The sequence below is a fragment of the Ailuropoda melanoleuca genome, chromosome 7 (genome assembly GCF_002007445.2).
Source record: "Ailuropoda melanoleuca isolate Jingjing chromosome 7, ASM200744v2, whole genome shotgun sequence".
Taxonomy (NCBI): domain Eukaryota; kingdom Metazoa; phylum Chordata; class Mammalia; order Carnivora; family Ursidae; genus Ailuropoda; species Ailuropoda melanoleuca.
Window position 1 is genome coordinate 89,149,544 of NC_048224.1, and position 22,779 is coordinate 89,172,322.

At 36.2% G+C, this 22,779-nt stretch overlaps 1 protein-coding gene across 9 annotated transcripts in view; it reads right to left on the reverse strand.

Moving 5' to 3' along the window:
• DGKH (diacylglycerol kinase eta) overlaps positions 1-22,779 on the reverse strand; it is a 166,832-nt gene that overhangs the window by 41,311 nt on the left and 102,742 nt on the right. For all 9 annotated transcript variants that reach the window (XR_004626756.1, XR_004626755.1, XR_004626754.1 and 6 more), the window contains exons 10-17: positions 21,559-21,718; positions 19,388-19,496; positions 19,119-19,258; positions 15,747-15,831; positions 9,385-9,470; positions 3,255-3,354; positions 1,451-1,724; positions 522-644 (exon numbers count right to left, since the gene is read on the reverse strand). Coding sequence is in view for 5 of the 9 variants with exons in the window: in XM_034665235.1 (XP_034521126.1) it covers positions 522-644; positions 1,451-1,724; positions 3,255-3,354; positions 9,385-9,470; positions 15,747-15,831; positions 19,119-19,258; positions 19,388-19,496; positions 21,559-21,718 (1,077 nt within the window). In the remaining 4 variants the exon portion in view is untranslated. The remainder of the gene's footprint in view (positions 1-521; positions 645-1,450; positions 1,725-3,254; positions 3,355-9,384; positions 9,471-15,746; positions 15,832-19,118; positions 19,259-19,387; positions 19,497-21,558; positions 21,719-22,779) is intronic.

Sequence of the window (22,779 nt, forward strand, 5' to 3'; positions counted from 1 at the left end):
TCTGCTGATTTAGGTGTTTCTTTCCTTTTTCCTCAGGAAAATCAAGATATTTAGCCATGTTTGGTTCCATAAGCCTTAGTTTGTTATGATAATCTCCAGGCGATATGATAAAAAGGGATGTGGAGTACTTGACAATCATCTAAATGTTATCTTTATTATTTTAGTATTCATGAAGAGCTAAGTTTTAACTTCTGAAAAGCCTTGTTAAAAATAAAAATGCAGGGGCGCCTGGGTGGCACAGCGGTTAAGCGTCTGCCTTCAGCTCAGGGCGTGATCCCGGTGTTATGGGATCGAGCCCCACATCAGGCTCCTCTGCTATGAGCCTGCTTCTTCCTCTCCCACTCCCCCTGCTTGTATTCCCTCTCTCGCTGGCTGTCTCTCTCTCTGTCAAATAAATAAATAAAATCTTTAAAAAAATAAAAAAAATAAAAATGCGAAGTTTATTTCACACTGAGAATCTCTTGAAAACGAAAAGCAGAATGGTAATCTACTTGATTCCAGAACAATTGTAGCTTTCTTACCAGTTAATGACGCTGTTGCATCATCATCTTTAGATTCTTCCTTAGATTCATCTGTTTCTGTACTATCGTTATCGAATGATTGGTTAACTGGTTCACAGGGATGAACACTCTGGTCATCCATAACTTTAGGTAGTAAGTAGAGAAACATGTTTGGACAAGTAAAAATAAAATCCATAAATATTAATATATGCTTAAAAAGGAAAATGAAACATAAAGCAAAAAACTCCATATTCACAAATAAACACTAGCTGGTAATAAGTTTGGGGGTGATGTCTGTAAGTACTAGAGATTATAAAACTAAATATTAAAATTATAAAAATTATATTTTTATCAGAAGGAAAAAAGAATTCGAGAATGAACTCCAAGTCCAACTACAAGTTACAACCTGTAAAGTGTTTTCAAATATTAATTTCGTATATTAAAGTTAACTTTAGTCCACTGCTAAAATTCTAAGAGAAGTATATGCATTATATTTATACAAAAAATTAAAATACAGGCAGAACCTTTATAGACTCTTTAAAAAGCAACATAAACATTTAAGAAATGAATTTAAGAAAGTATTTTCAAAGTAGTTTACAGGTTTGATTTTCTTTAAGAACTCAACAGGTTCCAATTAGGTAAAAGATATTTAAAATTTTAGAATTGTTACTTAAAGTAATTTTCAATGTTTCCAGTGTATTTTTACCTTTGAGATGTTACTTTATGTATCATTAATATGGTGATCCTCACATTAATATCATATGTGGATCCTACTAAAACAATAAAACAATAAACAGGACTTGGTATAAATTTCATTCTACGGGCCTTATCTTCTGTCCTGCCTGAAAATTTTTCGTGTATGTACAGTCTGACCAATCTGAAAATTCCACTGTGCTTACAAGATAGGGATGCGGCTACTTTCTTCAAAAGCTAATTTTGTTCATGTGTACCTTTGCCGGCTTCTTCAATGACTTGTCTCACTGCTTTCTTTAAACTGTTTGCCCGCAACATTATTTCCTTTGGTTTGACAGCTTTCTGGGAGGGAGGTTTCGCAGGGTCATCCGCGAGCTGTTCCTTGCTTTCACACAAGGATTCTTCACTGGAAGATTCCGCAGTATCTTCTTCTACAATGAGAGAGCGGATGCCTGGGAGAACGGGGGCAGCCTGGGAATCTGCGTGCAAAGCTTGAAGTAGTTGTTCAAGCTTTTCATTTAGGACCGAACACTAAGAAAACAAAAATACAGCAATGAATCTCCATTGGGTGGAAATGGAAAAGGACAATATGAGCGAATCACTTCTGATTTTAGAGGAAAGACGCCTACATTAATATTTACCAATTAATTGGCTATCCATTATAAATTATACTTTAGACAGCTCATAGACTAAATAATTTATCATTTTTTAAAAAGCACAATTACGTAAATCTTTATGTGTGCTTCCAGAATATTCCAACTCTACCATCTTCATATAATTATTTTTCCTTAAAAGAAAATCTCTATCATCTTTATGTAGGTATTTTTCCTTAAAAGAAAAGAACACACACTTCACTTCAAAGTGACACATTCCACAAAAAACTTACGCAAAATTTACACAAAACATTGTGTAAGCTTTTTTTAAAGTAATTGACGTATGGTACCGTTTTGAGCATCATAAACTGCAGGTCTGGCTGAGTCTTGGTAAGCTCTCCTTCAAAGCTTTGGTTGTGAAAGGGGTGAATGGTGCCTATGGGATTACTGGCTCAAAAAAAGAGCAAAAAGGAAAATGCACAAGGATAAAGAAGAAAAAGAAGATGCTAAAAGAAAAACATGCACTCCGCCCTTGTTTCTGTCTGCTCCGCTCGAATGACTAAGGGGAAAGAAACATGGAGCGCTGAAGCTGTTGCTACGACTGCCCTAATACACCTTTTATCGCCACACAGATTCCCTTCCTTTCCTCCTCCATTTATTTGTCTTTGATATCATGCTAAGACAAGGCTACAGCAGAAATAGTTAAGAGAAAAAAATATGGCTAGAGAGGTCTTCTGTTTTCTGAAGCTCTCCACAGAGTAGAAAAACAAGAAAAAGGGGGCTGAACACATCAAATGTATGTTTATTTCTATTTCCTTTTCCTTTCACTCAATTAAAACACAATTTACAGCATAAATCTGGAGGAGAGCCTTCCTTTGCAAGCCCAAGAAAGCCAAACCTTTTGTAAGAATGCCGGGTCATGAACCAACGAAAGCAAAGGGAGTAGCTTTTAAGGTTCTTACTTTAGCCTCAGAAAGCTCATAAAGGGGCGGGGGAGGGGCATCTATAAAGAAAAAGGCAAAGCAAGAAAGAGAACCCTGAAAGGGGCCAAGGACCATAACGTCTGGAGAACCCCAAGAACCACAGTTAGGCAGGAGCCTGATGACAGTTTGCCTGGAAATGGAAAGCCATTCCTCTCCCCGCTGGAACACCAGCCACCCAGCATTTTCCCCCATGTGACCCCACCGCTGAGCATTTCTCCTTGGAGATGTCAATTGTAGGAAAAGGGAGTTGAATTATAAAATTCAGGATGTCGGATGGTCTTCAGCAATGCAGTTTTCCTACATATTCAAGGGTAACCGTAAAATAGAATATATTTTAATTCCTCACATCTGATTCAAAAGTAGTTTTTCTCTTGATTTAAGATGTTTTGGCAAGAAAGTCATTTAATCAATGTAGCTGTGAAACACAGTGCAATGTTAACGTTGTCAGTAAAAAAACTTGCATGCCCTGAAGGTGACCCGCTTACTTTACTGGCCACGGCGTCAGCTGCAACGGCGTTTTCCAACGTTTTCTCATAGGCCTTCTCTACTTTGGCAACGAAGTCCTTTACAGTTTCACATAGTATCCTTTGAGGAAAAGAAATTGCGCAATTCAGTAAACCCCGTAGGCTGATTTGATTTGATTTACAAACACATTTAAAAACAAGCACAATTAGATAAACTGTCAGAGCACAGGGACCATTTGTATATAAAACCCATACTTCTATGTGCTGTGTAACACGTACTAGCAAGTTCAAGACATTCGGAGTGATAAATGGAAATACACATGAATAAACTTTGCTCTGTGTAATCTAACTGATCGTCATTTGAAGGTCATAACAAGTCTTCCCCAAATATTTAAATTCTTGAGAAGAGTATTTGTAGATCTCATTAAAAAAATAAGCATTATGTTCAGTTAGCCGAAATATAGCACATCATTAGTTTCTGATGTAATCTTCAACGATTTATTAGTTGTGTATAACACCCAGTGCTCATAACAAAAAATTTTAAAAATTTAAAAACCATATAAAACTAACATAACATAATAAAAAATTATTATTTAAAAAAAATTTAAAAAATAAAAACCATATAAGATATCACTAAAAAAAATAACCGGTATCTCCAGCACCTTACATATTTTCATAACAGAACTTGCAATGTTAAAAAAAAAAAAAAGGATAAATTTGTCACTTAATGTTGTCACTGTCACACTACTATTCATGATCCGGGTATCTTAAAAGTGTATTGTTCCTGAAGAGGAAAGGAATTGTGAAAACAACCTGCCACTTGAATTGAGTTATATTCTCTGTAAATCCATTTGTTTTTATCCTTCAGGTACCAGGATAGTCATATACAAAATTTAGATCTTGTTAGTGTCAACAATATATGGTTTACTTGTTTGTTGCTTTCAATTACATTTGGTTTCTTTGCAATAGAAATAGATCAAAATAAAAAATAATCTGTAACCCTAACACTAACTAAAATCTTTCAAAAGTCTTTGGGACTGATGTTGGATTACAAACAACCCATCAGAATGATATGTGACCAGCTTTTTGTAGCAAGGGGTAATAGTGATTCTGAAAACAAAATCAGATGATTTTAAAATACTAGTATTTCTCTTTATTATGGATACGGGTTGAGAAATTTGAAGGGAAAAAAAAACAGGTTCCAGAAATTATTTTTTTCTATTAAATTCACAGTTTTCTCTGGTGTGTGAGTGACATAATGATTATGTTTCCAGATATTTAAGTATTATGACATCAAGCCATTCAATAGATACAGTACACACACACACACACACCAAACCTGCACAATTATCATCTAAAAAATAAATGAATTATTCCTAAAAATTTTTGTTTTCTTTTGGCAACCATTTCTAGATTTTTACTTGGACAAAAAGTCATTATTTCCTAACCTTCAACCTCTTTGTTGGCTTTTTAAATTCACATTTCTCCAGAGGCTCTAGCTTAGAATTAGAGATGCAGCCATGGGTTCGACCTCAAGTTTTGTCTTCTTGGTTTATGATACTACTTTTATGGAACTTCTCGAAATATTAAGGCAGGCTGTCATGAAATTTTTTCTATGCACTTTACTGAAAGTTTCTCTACGATGTCTCACCTCTAAGGAGAGGAGACACTGACCGTCTTCCCTCTTTATGTAACTCTAAAATAGAGGTTTTCCCTGCTATTATTACAACACTGTCTTGATATCATTTTCTCCTGAGAAATTTGGGAAACTGCATATGCCATAATATTATCATAGCTACTTTTGCTGGTATTTTACTAACTCTTAGGGACACAGCCTGTTGGTCCATCAGTGTAGGAATGAAAGGGGCAACAAAGGTGCCATGTTGCTCAGGCAGATGGAGGCTGGATGAAGAGAGTATGACTCTGTGTTAGAGACTACTTGCCATGTAAGTTGCGGGAAGGATCAGAAGAAACGGTCTACCTTAGGCTCCAATAAGTTTCAGATTCCAGAAGACATAAAATATTAAACTCTGGAGAGATGAACTAACTTTTTATTATACCTAAATAGTGAATGTAGAATTCTTAAAATTGAAATAAAGTGTACACCTAAAAACAGCATGATTTCAAAGTCATACCACCTGGGAACTTGCAAATTGGAGAAAAACAATTTTAAGAAGTATTTGACATGATAACATGGAAGACATTCCCCAACTGATATAGTTTTCTATTTTAATGCACAAAGACATTTGGAAAACATGTGCAAAAATCAAATAAATGGAAGTGGAATGTGGATTTTCCCATAGGGCTATAAAAATTTTTAATCCCTAATTATATCTTAGATCAATGTTAGTCATAATTTTGACAAGATATTTCCAAGCCTTTTATTTCTTTAGTTTTGTTCTCTTCCAATTTGAGCACAAATATGCAGTTGAAGCGAACAAAAGTCCATATTTAGCAAGCTTGATGATTTCCACTATCATTGCAAGCATATTGTATTCATGAGGTCTATACTTTTTATCATTAGTGGCAGTATCTTCATTTATCAGTTTTCCACGTATTTTTTAATAGGGGCAAATAACAGTAAAATATGCAAACACTACACTAAGAAAAATAGGGCAATGGTGTCCAAACAGATGCACCTACTGGCATGCAGGGTCGTCTGTGAGAATCTGAAAAATTCATTTTCCTTCTGGTGTAAAAAGAAGTTCCAATCACAAATTAAAGATGATTTGCAAGTATCAGTGCATAACCTATAACAACCCTTAGCTATCTCTGTGCTCTGAGGAAAGATTCTAACAACTACATATCTTACCTCATCTATTCAATGAGGGGGGAGGGTGCCTAAATCATCTCTTAGATACCAAATCTGAAATTCTGTGGTTCTACGGCCATAGTTCCAATCTTATTTTTTCTGGCCAATGATCCCATTTTCTAAGTTTTCTCTATAGAACAAATTGCATTTACTTAATAACTTTGCTTTGTATTTTTATTAATAAATGACACCTGTAATTGCTAACTAATGCTTCTGATTCTCAGAAGGTAACTCATGTTACCATACCAAACTGACAAAATTTCAAAATCAAAGAAATGTTGACATTATGTTGGTTAACACATAGTAACTACATTAGTTAACCTACATATTAGCTATGCTAATGGAATATAGCTTTTCCATCAGTATTTTCAGCATTTTAAAAATAGTTAAAACAGCTTAAGCTACTGGGAATTATCATGTTATCATGCCTCCATAACAAAAAAAAATTTTTTAAGCAGGGAGAACTATTATAGATTTTACAAGTCTTAAAGGGACATAAAACCCAAATGCAATATCTGAACCTTGTTTGGGTTTTGATTTGAACAAATCAACTGTTTAAAACAAACTTTGAGATAATTAGGGAAAATGGATATGAATTGAGTAATATAGATAGTCTTAGAGCATTGTTACTAATTTCATTAGACTTTTTACTAAGATTATTAGGTAGATACACTGAAAGTAGAATAAAATGATTTCTGGGATTTGCTTAGAGATACTATAGCAAAAGAAAGTGGGAATGGATGACAAAATTTTGATAAATACTGAAGCCATGTGATGGGTATGGTGGGAAACCATTATACCAGTCTCTCTACTTCTATGTATGCTTGAAAATGTCCATAACAAAAATTAAATTTAAAATAACACTGTATTGCTGGTACGAATTTACTACATTTTGTCCTTTCTTCTCTCTTGAACCCCTTTATGGCAAATCCCCTAAAATGTTGATCTGGGGTTATAAAGGCAGGATAGCTGGGCAGCCTGGGAGCACAGATGAGTGACAAAAGGGGACCAGGGGTAGCAGAGAATCTGTTTCGAGGCAAATGAGCTGGTCAGAGAGAAATTCAAAGCTAAAGCTAATAGTGGAGCCTAGACAAAGAGCCAGGCCAAGGTCAAACAAAAAATTTGAATGTAATTGATTAAAACATGAGATGATGATACCATAATTTAATATAGCACTCTGTAGTTTATAAGTTCTATATTTATTTCATTACTCAACTTAATTCTCCCAACAGTTCCATGAGGGAGAAAGCACAGGCATGCTTTCCATTCTTATACTTGATAAAACAGACACAGGCCACAAAGCTACCAAACGGTTGAATCCCAGCTAGGACCTCAGATTTACTTCTACTTGGTCCAATATTGCAATTTACTCCAGTGGTTTTGAAGCTGTTTTCCAGAAATACTTCAAAGATTCTGCAAATACTTGATTCGAATTTCACTTAGAAATATAGGATATTATTTTTTTACATGCTCAAATAATCATTAGAGATATTAGAGACAATATCGAGCTTCTACTTTTAGAATTCACATTTTTTGTGCAAATCTTAGACTATATTTGATGCAGTTTCCAGTTATTTCTGTATTTTATTTCAGTTACAAGGCAATAAGGAAATTGTCTTCAATAGTCAAAATAAGATACAGAAATAACTAGAAACTACATTGAATACAAAATTATAACTGTCATCTATAATTATAGCTTAATTTTTCTCATAAACACTAATAATTTAATGCTGTCCAATTTATTAATGACAACAAAATAGAATTTTAATTTTTTAAAGATTGGAATTCTACGTAAGATTTTATTTAACAAAAATGTTAAAATTCAATTATATCTCAATTAAAAATATGTAAAATGTATAGAAGGCAGTAATCAAACACATGAAGGCCTATATTAAGGATTTGCTAGCATCCAAACTATGAAAGGTGGCCAGATAAAATATTTACTTAACTGCATCAAAGAATAATTCTTTTATAAGTTGTTATACTTTTAAAAAGTTTCCACTTCAGCTTTCCATTTTTCTAGCAAGATCTTCTAAATGTCCTATAAAAAAAGCATTTGATTCATAGGACAAGGGTGGCAAAAGCAAATGTCTTCTTCGTAGGAGTAACTTAGGAACTACCTAAGGAATGACTTTGGTATATAAATTTGGCCCAACATGAGGAAGGCGATAGGAAGTGCTGAGGCCTGGGGCAAACTGGAGATTTCCACATTTCCCCATAAGGCAGTATAATTCGTCAGAAAACGCCCAACCAAAAAACAGCACCAGAAAACCCGCGGCAGCACTGTGCATCCAACACGGTGTCTGCAGCCCACCTCTCTGGGCAACCAGTGTGCTCCCCTGCCCTAAATTGTTCAAGGCCTCCTATTGCTCAGCCCTGTTTCCTATTCCTGGGGCTTATGACATCAAAAGCAATTGTCACTACATTTACACTCTGTCACAAGCAAATTTATTTACAATGATTCATCATGTCTTCCCTTGATTCTTCGCAAAGTATGTAATATACTAAAGGTGGTGTATTTTGCCCCAACCACTTCTCTAATCCCTCACTCTCTTTCTTTACTTCTCTTGTTCTCCTCTTTCTGTATAAGAGTAATATTTCCTGGCTAAGCCAGAATCCTAATGCATGCTTTAAGCTTTGCTTATCCATTGAAAATTTCAGCTGGTTTCACCTTTTCCTCTTGTTGACTTTCTAGGTCTCAGGACATCAGTATAGATATTTCAAAACTAAATTCTAAATTCCAGGCAGGCAACAGTTGGGATAATAAAATCAAGTAGCTCTGGCTCCATGTACAGAATCAACTGAACTAAAATCTGATAACTTTGAATTAAAATATAATTATGTAATTTAAACATGCTGATGAATGTCATTTTGAAAAATCTCTTCACTATTTTCCCTTTCCTGATGTAAACAGTTCCTAAAGAGTAGTGTTTATGGAAATAATAAACTATAGTGAAATGTGTTTTCCATATTATAATGAATCATCAATGCTTCTTTATTTTATTTTTATTAATTTTTAATTTAAATTCAATTTAGTTAACCTATGAATGCTTCTTTAAATAGGAGCTTAGATTAATTAAACTCTAAACACTTACCACACCATTCTGATAAAAATGTTTCAGATTAAGCATCCAAAAAAAACCCTCCAGATATATACTCTACTGCAAATAAGATGCTAAAGTGATTTAAAAAAAAAACCGCAAGTTTAGTATATCTAATTCTGTAAACTTCACAGACTTTTGGGGAGGAAAAAAAATCACAAAAAAGTGACATAAATGGTAGGAATGAGCATTTTCACCATAGAACTATTTCATGCATGCCTTCAACTCCATCACTCACTTGGCAGACGATATGACCACTGCATGTTCATCAGAATTGAGGATTTTTGTAAGATGAGCTGCAACAGAGTCCTCATAAATTGTCATCTGAAAACAAAACAAAACAAAAAGCCCACACTGTATTATTGTTGCTGGCATTTATACAGCTCAGTTATTACTGCTTCTAAAATGGGACCATTCAAGACACATGTGACACAGGGCAAGGACTATAATGAAATATACAAAAAAGTCCTCATATGAAATAAATAAATACTTCCTTCCTGTAAAAGGCATTTCATTTCTGAAATCCCCTAATCTATAGTCTTAAAAAAATACATAAAATCCATTAAATTAAAAAAAAAAATAAGTCGAACAGCTGAATAGATAGAGAACTCCTCTGAGCCCGCACAAAAAAGCGCCAGTTGACCTAATGAAAAATGAGCAAAAGACTAGAAATTTAAAGAAGAAGGTATACGGATGGTCCACAACGGATGAAAGGTGACCAACCTCATCAGCCCTCAGGCAAACACAAACCACAATGCGGTCCTGCTGTAGCTGCCCGAAGAGATACGATGAAAACAAAGCAGCAGCTAACTACACCTGGAAAGTGCCAAACACTGGGGAGGGTGTGGAGCAACAGAACTCTCTAATTCGCTGCTGGTGGGAGAGCAGGAGTTGCTGCAAACACTCCAGAAAACTGCTGGGTGTCTATCAAAGCTGAACATATGCAGATACCATAGGACCTAGCAATTCAATTTCTACAAACGTATATACCCCAAAGAAACGTGATGTGTGTTCACCAAAAGACCTGTGCTAGAAAATGTTCACAGCAGCATTCATTCAACAGTAGCAGGGATAACGGATGGCAGCGTATCGGTGCAACGGGGTACTATGGGGCAAGGAGAATGCGTGATTTACAGCCGTGCCACAAGATCGATGAGTCTCACAGCCATGATGTTGAATGAAAGGATTCAGAGAAGGGCTCCTTACAAAATGATTCATTTTATAAACACAGAAACAGACAAAAATAATCTCTGCTTTTGAAGCCAAGAGAGTGGGTCTTGGTGGAGAATGGCAGGGGGCATGGGAGGGCTCATGGGGTGCTGGTAATTCTTCCTTGTGACAACATGGGTTCATTTAGCTTGTGGAAACTTACCAACTTTACATTTATGATCTGTGCACTTTTCTGTACGTATAATTCAATCAAAAGTTTTTTGAATGCTGAATGCACTGTCTTACAACCATGTAAATAAATATATCTCTCAGAGAAGGAAGGCATCAAAATGCTCAGGGTGTCCTATATCCCCTTTCCTGTTTGACTCAAAATTTAACATTCTGTTTAAAGAACGTATCTTCCTAATAAGTAAAACGTACACACTATTTAAACAGCCTCAATTCAGAGACTTCCATCAAACATTTGCCTCAAATATATACCACACCCTACAAACCTGCTCTCTTCCAGCTGGCCTCCTGTGCTCTTCTGCCTACTCAGAGGTCCTTTCATTGCTTCTTACCCATTAGCACCAGTTTATTCAGACGTAAATGAAGATCCAATGACCACTGCCTCTCTCCTTATAGCCTTCCTTCCTAGCTTCTTCCCAGAGAGATCTCATTCCTGATTTCCATCCAATTCCACCAGTGGCTAATCAGTACGTTAGTCTTTTGAATTTCAATCTTACTGTCTTCCCTGGGCAGAAAGACAGGAGGGGAGGAGCCTGAAAGCCTCACAGAATATTGTGCTCACTTGCAAATCCTCTTCACTCATTTTCTAAGCATTAAAAGCTGCGTCTTTATAGTCAAGATCAGAAAAACGAAAATATGTCTTTTTAAAAAGCAATGAAGGGAAATATTTTTCGAAAAGATTAGTTCTATTTCTTTTCCCTACAGGATAGATTGTCATAAAGCCTAAGAAAGTGGGGGAAAATATTTTAAACTCTCATTAATTCCATTTGAATGTACAGGTAAAAAATCCACGTTTTTGTCTGTTAAAAATAATCAAAGGCAAAGAACACAACCTCTTCCAGAGGAAAAAGAAATAACCTCTATGTCCAAAGATAAAATTATTGATGTCATTTATTAACTTATTATGTAGTCATTTAGAGTCACGAAGTTAAGGTAATAATAATTTTTATTGCGTATCAGGCACTGTGATTATCAGGCATTGTGTATTCTGTATATATTTATCTCATTAATTGTCCTGTTTTATAGCCAAGGAGTCTCAGGCTCAGGCGAGTTGAGCAATTTGCCCAAGACCCACAGCTAATGAAGAAAAGACAAACTAGGGGGCCGGGTCTGTGGCTTATCCCACAGTACTGCTGCCCCAAGCAAGTCTTGGTCTTTGGTTAACAGTATTTGTCAAATATAAATTTTGTCATTTCTCAAGTGTATCATTATAACAGCCTGGTAGTTGGGATCCCTATATTTCTCCTTTTCCTTTCAAACCATTCTCCACTTCATGACACAGTGATTTTTTTTCTGAAACACAAATCTGATCATGCCACAACTCTGCTTAACATGTCTGAGGGGATCCCCCCCTTACATGTCAGATAAAGTCAAAACTCTTCAGCTAACATGAAAGGCCTTCCATAATTCCCGGGATTCTCCATGATCCGAACCCTCCTTCTCTCCCCTGTCATGTCTTTTGATGCTCTTCCCTTGCACGACCTGGTCTAACCTGACAGTATTACTTGCGGTGCCCCAAATGTGCCAAGGTCCTCACTACCAGGTTCTACGCCATGCTCTTTCTCAACTGGCTATTTCCAACTTCTCTTTTTTTGTGCTCAAAACCCAGTTTAGGTACAACCTCCTCTATAAAGACTTCGCTGAACTTTCCAGATGAAGATTCCTCTCTTCTGTGCAACCATTATACCCTGAAGAGAACTTAAACATAGCTGATCATTTATTGTATGTCCCTCCCATGAGAACAGAGATTCTCTAACTTTCTGGCCTCATTTCATCCTTAATGTCTGAACACTTTTGTCACGGTGCGCCTAGGCCAAAAGGAATACCTAACAGTAGTTAAGTACTAACAACTTAATAAGTATTTATGTCCTAACAACTTAAGAGCCCTTTGAAAAAATAATAAATATAATTTAAAAGAAAAAACAGTATCATATTTCATTCTTAAATAACTAGCCGTGAGCACGTGGGCACTGTATATACGTCAAACCTTGAAATCAGATTGGACGATAACAACCTCACTTCCTCTTCGACATTAATTCTTGTGTGGTGTTTGTTTATCACAGTGACTACTGAAAACCCAAGCTTTACAAAAATATATTATCAAAAGGAATGTAGTGCAACCTAATGTTTAAACCGTCCAGTACTTCAAACTTGTAGTCTGTATGGTGTTCAAGAGATGTTGAGTATTACAATTAAATTTTCTTTGAAATTTAAAAATATCTCATGGTAGCCCTTGGGGGTCATCATGGTGCCCTAAGACCCCCCCACACACAGCTAAGCTGACTGAAGTGGGAGGGCAAGGCTTTCATGTCCACTCCCAGATACCAACAGGAATTTAATATTGTTAAATTAATGAAAAAATAAAGTTATAACATTTTAGCCTGCTGTTACCAAGCAGCTAGGAAACAGAACTGAGGGGAGAGAAGCTTTTGATAAGAGTAAATTTAAAAACATCTTCCTATTAAGGAAGAATTTCATTTCCAGAAATTTGAGGCCATTCTCTCCCATTTTTGGGGAGTTGGTAGAGATACAGGAGCTCACACCTTCTTTTTGATGACCTTACCATTAATAAATAAGCGTCTATTGACTCACAAGACCAGTGTGATTGGGGTATGATTAAAAAAAAGAGAGAGAGAGAGACTAAAACTATGACCCCTGCAACAAAAAGCTTTTAATCCAAACCAAAAGGAATGGGAATCTGGCTTCCAAGAAACAGACAAGGCCAGAGGGCTTTGATGCCAAGATGCCCATAGTTCCAAAAGAGTTTGGTATTTAGACCCAAAATTAAAAATGAGAATTTTTAATTAACTGTCCACTTTGTGTCAGTCATGACACCAGATGACAATACAGTGGTGAACGAATAACACATTGCCTGGTCTTGACAGTACAATATTGCCAAGATGATGGGAGGTGATAATGGAAGGGGGCCATGGAACTCCTGAGGAAGGAGATGGTCCTAGGGCTTGGGGGATGAGGGATGGCTCTTGGAGCAAGTGATACTTGAGGTGAGGACAGGCATGAACTGAGCATGATGTCACTGGGGGGACACACATTCCTTTGCAAAGGGGTAGAAGAGAAAAGAACATGATGGCAAGGGAATTTCACGTTACATGTAAACAATATGTTTTCTAATATTGAGTATTAACAGAATCATTGTTTCTGAAGGAAATCATGGAATCCTTGTTTTTGCCATGTTTAAAAAGCACAACAGCCAACAGAATTACTTAATTATGGCCATAAGGAACTGATCAATAAAACTGTCAGAATTCTTTACCCTCTGCGACTTTACGATGCCAGCGGACCGCTAAGTTAATAAGATAATTAGGAAGTTCAACCGCATCTGTGCCCTTTTAAGGAAAACTGGAAAAATAGTAATTTCACAATCATGCATAAAGGAATTTAAAATGAATACTTAAAAAAAATAGAAGCTGGGAAATTAGGTTGAGCCTAAGAAGGAAGGTTCAGGTTGCTTTTATTACGTTTTAAAGGCAAAAAAGGGGCGCCTGGGTGGCACAGCGGTTAAGCGACTGCCTTCAGCTCAGGGCGTGATCCCGGCATTATGGGTTCGAGCCCCACATCAGGCTCCTCTGCTATGAGCCTGCTTCTTCCTTTCCCACTCCCCCTGTTTGTGTTCCCTCTCTCGCTGGCTGTCTCTATCTCTGTCAAATAAATAAATAAAATCTTTTAAAAAAAGGCAAAAAAGTCACATGGCAATTAGTCGGAGTTATGCAGAGCATTCATTTAACTTGTAATCTTAGGGCATGCTGTCCCTTTGTTACGAAATATTTTAATAAAAAAAACAAAACAAATTACGTTTCACTCAAAACCTTTTTATACTAAAAAAAAAAAGATTTTTTCCATGTAATTACAACCGTGCCTCATATTTAGTGACTATATATGTGTAATAAAAGTAAATTGTTTACCTTTACTATTATGTGCTAGGAAATAGACACCTCTAAGGTAAATAGAACAAAAGAATTCCCCCTTTTGTCCCTTTGGGGAGAAAACTAATAACATTTATAAAAATACTATTAAGAAAAAAGACTGGTTTCTACAAAAACAAGTATTATATTTATAGTTGGATAAAATAATACTATAAATAAAGATGCTGCTGAAAATAAAATAGTAAACATAGTAATCTTTAATAGTAATTATCTTTGGATGTCAGGGCTATAGGTAAGATTATTTTTTCATATTTTTTGTATTTTCCGTATTTTTTAGAAGCAGTTTTTGCTACTTTTAGATCAAAAAAAGGCATTAAATTATAACTAGCTCCTTTAAGGAGTAGCCCTGTTTCTAGTTATCATTCCTTTCCTTAGTTTTGACAAGTTCATAATTTGATCAATGACAAAACAAAGATTTCAACTGTAAAATAAACAGATGAATTTTCCTAGAGGGAAAAATAAGGTATTATAGATCAAACGGTTTGTCAGTCAGAGAATAATCCTTTGAAAATTAGGATCTGTTTCAATTCCCAGTGCTTTGAGGTTTAATCAGAACGCTCAATCTTTAAAACCGTCTAAAAACTATAGTTATTACTGGTCTCTAGCAGGGATGGAATGAAGTGAGCTTTCTTCCTCTGTTTTATCTTGATCAATAGGCTTCACATGGAAACTTGTAGCGGTGAACCCGCAAAGAAGAGGCAAAGTAGGAAGAGAGAAATTATATAATATCCCGCCCACAAGTACTGCCGCGTTTGGAAATTGCTGAGCTAACACCTACTGGTCAGACGGGTGCCTATGGCCCAAGCAGAAGATGAGTAAAAGCTAACAGGAACCTGTTATCAGCTGGCCTTCCCTGGAGCCCTGTTGGTAAAAGGAAGCAGGCAAGTGGAAGCGTCAGGGAAAACTATCAGGGGGGCGGAAAGGGAATTGCATGCCGGGTGCTTTACACACATTCGTTACTGTGTTTACTCCTCCCAACATTGGGACCTTGCTCTACAAATAAAGAGGCCCAGGACAGTGAGTGATGTGGCTACGTTCACACTCCCAGGATGGTGATCGTACAAGGACTCTAACCTAGATCATAAGGATTCTTTCTTCTGGGGCAGAGGACTAGAAGTAGTTAATGAGCCCATACCCAAAATAATAAAAAAAATAAAATTAAGTAAACATGCTACCATATCTCATAAAGTTTTCTTATTTGTTCAAGATATTCACTCCTATTTCCAAACGATAAATAGGCAAAGGGTTAAAGTCTTACATAAAATTCTTCCGATGCTTCTGGAGGTTCTGGAAGTAGAGAAGCCTTTGGTGGCAATTTGAGTTCATAGGTCATTATACTCCACCTGAAGGGAGAAAAATCTTTGGTCTAAAATTCCTTTAAAATTTAATAAACTGACTTTGTTCTCATCTCATGTATATACATGTGCACATATATGCATGAACTATGGTTTATTGTACCTAAAACAACCAAATATTGGGAAAGAGATGGAATTTTGGTAATTTCATAAAATGCTGAAGTCATACTTTATGATGTTCATATCTTACCAATTCTCTGATTAGGGGCTTCCAAAGGCCATAACCCATAGTAGGAAATGCACATATATAACAAAACGTCCCCTTCTTTACTAGTGCAACGCATTCTGACTTTTCTATTATTTTCTGTTTCACTTCTTAAATAATGTTCACTGCAATTTACTAACTAGAATACACAGGTTATTAATGGATCACAACCCAAAGTTCTAAAACAATGTCCCAGATTAAACAAATGCATAGTGCCAATGAAAGATAAATCATCCTGTGTACCAACCAGTCTTGCCAACTCAGCTTATAAGGTCACGAAATGAAAATTACCTAAATATTCCTTCTTAAAATAAGAAAGAAAGTAAGCATGGGGTTGAGAAGGAAATATTAATAGAAATAATAGTTTCTTAATACTTGAAGCAAATTTATTTCAATGAGCTGTAAATATTAATTTCAAACTAAACACTGAATCACTTGGTATTAAAGAAGACCAATCAACTCCAGATAAATCCAGTCTTCATTTAAATAATTTCAAAATTTGGGAAGAACTGTTGGGTAGGAACATTACTGTTGTCAGTAACAGGATGTGAAATCAAGATTTTACAACACACAAAGCATAATAAAAGCAGTATCATAACACATGAATTTTAAGAAAAGCATAAGACAGTTGAAGCCAGTAACGGAACCTAGGGGAAAATCCCAAGATTAGCATCAGTATTTAAACAGAGCTGAGTGTATCATTCAAACTAATAAGTCTTTGCATAAAAATCCAAATCTCCCCCAAAGACAAAGGTTGTATGTTAGGATGTATAAACTGAATACTTATAGCTACTCTTCAACTCTTGACATGAATATACTATCAAGGGATATATATTTGGGCACAGAAAGCCATTCATTCATTCATCCATGCAACGGACATTTATTGAACATCTCAAAATGACAGACAGCATTCCATGGTCTGGAAACGCAACGCTGATAAAGACTTTCCAAATGAAGTTTATATCCTGGTGCAGAAAACACATAAAATAATTAAACTCTGTAGATATCCAAAGAGGGAAAACCACAATGGGAAACATGAAAGTCAAGTTCCTTCAGCGGCAATTCTCCTCTGGTCAAAGGACAGTTAAAGGAATGGGAAAGAAATCCACCCAAATGTCCTCAGTTTGCCGCACCTTCCAGGCTGTACCTCCTCCCTTGATAGAAAATGGTTGGAGCTGAAGAAAGGGGAGAAAGTGGCAGGAAAAGTCAAGAAAGGGTGCCTACGGGGACCAGCTAAACAGAGGTAGAGGCCAGAAGGTCGGGCCCTATCTGGTGCACAGGTGCATTGAAGAGGACAGAGGGCGTGCTGTTGAGGAAAGATCTTGAGAACTAGAGTCTGGATTCCAGTTGAGAGGCTGGTTCTAAACTTACTAGCTACGTGACACCGATAATATAAAAATCTCCTGAGCCGTTTTACCTGTAAGATGGAGATTATAATATTAGTCAGCTTTAAGTGGGTAGTGATGATTAAGCAACTACAATACCAGGCAGACGAAAAAATATTCTTCTTCTCACTGTCTCCACAAGCCTCAACTTCCATCTTTGTAAAACAGTTGTAAGAATGTTGTTCTTAGCCACCTGACAGTGTTGTTTTGAGGACCAAATCAATTAATAAAAAAAAAAAGCTTCTGTAATACCGATATTATTGAACAGTGACTTTTTCCACCTGTTCTTTACCAATAGTATTCTTAAGTTAGTAAAGAAAACACAGGAACAAAATACTCTCATGTTTCTAATTATGGTCGTAGGTTCTCGAGCCCCTTTTGATGTTTCTCTTCTTTTGTTGTGTGCAGGTCTGTATCAAAGACTTTCACCACAGGGGCACTGTTTCTCACTGAACCACCTGGAGAAGCTAATTTTTCTAACATACAAAGGAAAAGCACACACCCAGGGTGGAGGAGACGTCTAGCAGCATTTCCTGGGATGCAGCGAGAATGGTGTTTAAATTCACAGCAAAAAGCCATTTAAAATACCTTGTGTGGTTTGGGAAGCACAGAACTGGGAAATCACCTCCAGGTTCCTTTAAAGACTGGAGACGGAATCCCCTTTATGCACCCAAACTACAGGGGTATCCCTCTCATGAACAGTTTTGGGTAACCACAGACAAATGCTCTACAGCCCAGCTCTCTTTTTAAAAATCCTGTCAGCAAAAGAATCAACCATTACGTTACCTTATGACAGGCAAGGTTACAATTAATTAGGTTATAACTCATTTTAGAGTAATTACATTTTAGATTGGTGGCTCCCTGATGAGTTTTTGTTATTTTCGGGAACAGTTCCACAGATGGCTAATCCTATCAAAGTTGTTTTGATTCATGCTAGCTTAAGTTTATAATGATATTTTGACATTTGTCTTCTACTTACGGTGGGGAGGGGTGGTTACTACTTACTGAGTCCTGTTGTTCCTAAATAATCCCCAATCCTACCCACCTCCTCTCTAATACTCACGGTACACACACTGTGATTTCTTTTTTATACATGGGGCATTTAGAGAGAAAGAAGTGGAGATGTGATCAACGATACCATAAGCACAGTGATAATTTCTTGATATGGTGTTCTTAATATTTTCCAGTCACTGGGAAAGGATTTTCTTTTTTAGTATTTAGTTCTTTGTTGGTTCAATTCATTCTTAATATGCATAATTAAGAAGAGATAGTCTAACAAATCTCAAGTTTATACATCTTCCTTAGGTTTAATGAAGCCACAGGACAACGGGGCCATGCCCCTTATAATCATCAAAAGCCCCCACACAAAATGAACTACTTAAGCTTCCTGACCTGAACAACAATGAAAAGTATTTGCTGTACCAGCACAGCGTTCTATTTTTAAAATAGTGGGTTCATGAGATCAGTTTTCTCAGTTTTTGTTACAATTCATTCATTCACCCCAAAAATATATTTACTGAGTGTCTACTCTACGCTGGGCTCCGTTCTAGACCTCAGGCGTGAAAAGAGTGGGTAAGACCAGGAAGTCTCTGTCCTCATGGGGCTTAGTTTGTAAAATTTCAACTGCCAAAAATGATGTCAGTATGCCATTTTCAGTCTAGTGTTAGAAGAAAATTCACTTTTACCTGTCTAGCATTTTGGTACTGGCTCGTTCCAGCTTCTCTAATATCTGAGGAAGTTGGGTGTCATCATCATAGGAACCACCCCAGCCTAGAACCCGGGCAAGGTCATTTCCTGTACCCAAAGGCAATACTCCCAGCTGACACTGAAAGAGAGCACAATAGGGAGACCTCAGGCAAGCTGAGAAACAGGAGCTATGATGCTTCTGCACTCCTCTGGTCAGCAGATTAGTTTACATTCATGTTAACAAGTCATGAAAAGATTTAGTACTTGCCTGTTTATTCAAGTTGAGCTTATCAATTTCTGACAAAACCCAACCTACACTTCCATCTCCTCCACAAACGAGAATTCGGAAATTGTCGAACTTCTGGAATAGTCTTAAACTGAAAGCAAAAAGTATTTTATTTTAATATAAATAAATAAAAATCACTTTCCCCAATTCTTTGTTACTTTGTATATACTGGAATTCATGTTCAGATCAAATATAAGAACTCTTACTTATATACTAATTACACTAAAAAAATTGAAGTGCAATTTTTAACTCAAGAAAACTTCTTAATCATAAAGAGGAAAGGGGATTATAAGTAGAAATGGAGATAAAATTAGGAGGGAAGGGGAGTGAGAAGTGAGAAAACAAAATTGAAGTGCAATTTTTAACTCAAGAAAACTTCTTAATCATAAAGAGGAAAGGGGATTATAAGTAGAAATGGAGATAAAATTAGGAGGGAAGGGGAGTGAGAAGTGAGAAAACAAAGAAGCAGAACCCAGGAAAGAGAATGAAAGGTAAGTAATACAACACGGTAAAGTAGCAATGTTTCTTCTTGCCATTATAAGGATATGTTATTTCCTTAGGAATAGCGTATTACAAACTAGGGGAGGAGAATCTAGGGCACAGATATTATTGACACTCAAGTCAGTTCCTAAAGGGACACACCAAACCTTGCCAACATATCACTTTTTGGACACCCACTTGCTTTTCCTCCCTGTCGTCCCCTAGTGTGGGTCAGGCTTTTTACCTCTGTCTTCCTTCATCCTAACTTTTGACACATCCCACTCCTGAATGTACCTCTGTGCACCTCAAGTACTGTGGAAACCCTATAAAATATGTTATAGAGACAATCTTAAGAAGTTTCACAAAGGGTTCCTTAGATTCGTAAAGGATGGGTGGGAAAAGCAAATGTTAAGTATATAAGATATAGGAACTATGAAGCACTATGAAAGAGATGTGCTAGAAAGGGAGACACAGCTAACCAGCAATGCAAGAGACACAGGTGAGCGGAGAGACCAGATGAGGAAATGCCAGGAACCACACATGGGGAAGGCATGTGCAAGGAGACATGGGGGGCGTTGGGGAAGAATGAAGACCAACATCCATGGGACCCGAGGGCCTGAGACTTGGCAAGATAGCAATAGAAACAAGAAGAAAGAATCGTGAAGAGCAAAAGAGAACAGGGGCACAAAGACAGACTGAGGCAGGGGAGAGAAAAGACGGGAAAGTGTTAAATTAAAAACCCAGGGCCTGTTCAGGNACGGGAAAGCGTTAAATTAAAAACCCAGGGCCTGTTCAGGCTATCTAAAATCCCCATTTCTACATCTGTGTTCCCGCTTTAAGGTGACAGTGGAACCCAAGAGAAAAGTAGAATTGACAGAAGTCAATCACGAAGAGGTTGCAGGAACCCTGGTTCAGGTAATTCAATATCACCTCTTCGTCAAAGTCATATACACACACTAAAAGTGTACTAAAAGTATCTCAAGGCATCTTTTCCCTCACTGAAAATCGTTTAATTTTTTTTCAGATTGTAAGTTAGAGGACATTCCAGAAAGCTGAAAAGAACAATCAACACCAGTGTTTTTTGTCGTTCGTATAGGAATTGAGTGTCAAATCCTTGAGGAGCTGTCCTTGAGACCCATGGTAGTGTCTGTGCTTTGGTTAAATAATTGCTTATTTGTATTGCATAAAAATCAAATGCTAGCCTTCATGCAGATCATTTTCTAAAGTTACTGGGTATTTCTACATTTAAACAAGTTGATCTTTCTTAGAGCTCAGCAAATCATTAGTGTTGTTTGATGCAGGATATATTCCAAAACATTTTCTGAACAAATTTTGGGATTTTCAGCACATAAGGAAGTTATATAAATATCAAAAAGGTGAAGTTAAAATTTAGAATCAGAGCTTTAAAAAAAGGAAAGAGTGGGAAGATCAACACAGAGATGTCTAGATGAAATCAACAATCTTCACAAACCGAAAAATCAAATAGATTTCATGCTTAGTGCTATTTCATTCTAATGAGATTTATCAATAATCAATTACCCTAAANGGAAAGAGTGGGAAGATCAACACAGAGATGTCTAGATGAAATCAACAATCTTCACAAACCAAAAAATCAAATAGATTTCATGCTTAGTGCTATTTCATTCTAATGAGATTTATCAATAATCAATTACCCTAAATGAGGACCTCCGTTCATTAAATCAAACACCTGAGCCGGATTTAGCAACTGTTTAAATCGACGAAGGAACTTTACTCCCTGATTATCTCCACTCTTAGAATTGACAAAAACCAACAGAGGACTAACACAGAATGAAAATGTCGCTCTACAGAAACCTGTAAAAAAACACAGTACAGGAGCAATATGAACAGCAGTCTCTTTTAAACTATTGGCAAAACTTCAGAAAAAAGAACATAAATTCATAAAGAACCTTGTTTATTACTTGAACAATAAATTATAATTGAGCCCCCGAAATGGAGACAGGTTTATTATTTACATACTAAGACTACAGAATGTATCTTTTAAAATATGCTCTACAATGAAAAATCATACCAAAGGTGGTAAAAGTATTAATCATAGATAATTGAAGATATATCACCTACCTTAACAACACCAATGACAGTCTATAAATTCACATTTGTCAAAGAATTCATGATCATATTCAGCATTATAAAATGGTTTAACTTCTTGATGAGGCTTTTAAAAATACTTTAAAATTTATCATAAATAATAGAATCTTGACTTATGAGGGCTTTGGGGGGAGGGCTGTTAACAGCACAGGTTAAAAAATCACATCTTTTGCAGGCTATATCCTTGTATTTATACTATCTATTGGCATAATTTATATAAAAAGTTTGAAAATCATAAAGCACTTTATCAATGCAAAACATTAATAACCGTCTATGGTAAAAGCCTTTTGTAATATGGTTTGCTTAGAAGGAAGAAAGGTTCTTTAGCACTTCCAACCAAGTTGTAAAATTCTGGAAAAAGTGATGGAATTTATAGGAATATAAGTTCCTCCAAGGAAATTATAGGAAAACAGATTTCAATAAGGGCTATGCTGATGGGCAATTTCAATTACAGCGGGGGAAAAAAGTACATAAAAATTAACCTTCTCGGATTGTATTTTGTTACAGAATAATGATCTATCGTATTTGCTGAAATGTAAAATCTGTAAGTTTTATATGTAGTAATTTCACCAGTGTATTAATAACTATGTTAAGTTTTAATTCTAAAATGTTCTTTTAAAAGTTAAATGTACTGTTCAGCAATTTAATGGACTTATATAAAAACTGACCAGAATAACCAATTACAGTTCAATTTACTCTAGGAAAGTAAACGTACATACCAACATTTAATATACCAGGAACAGACATATTTATACTGCTGATACATA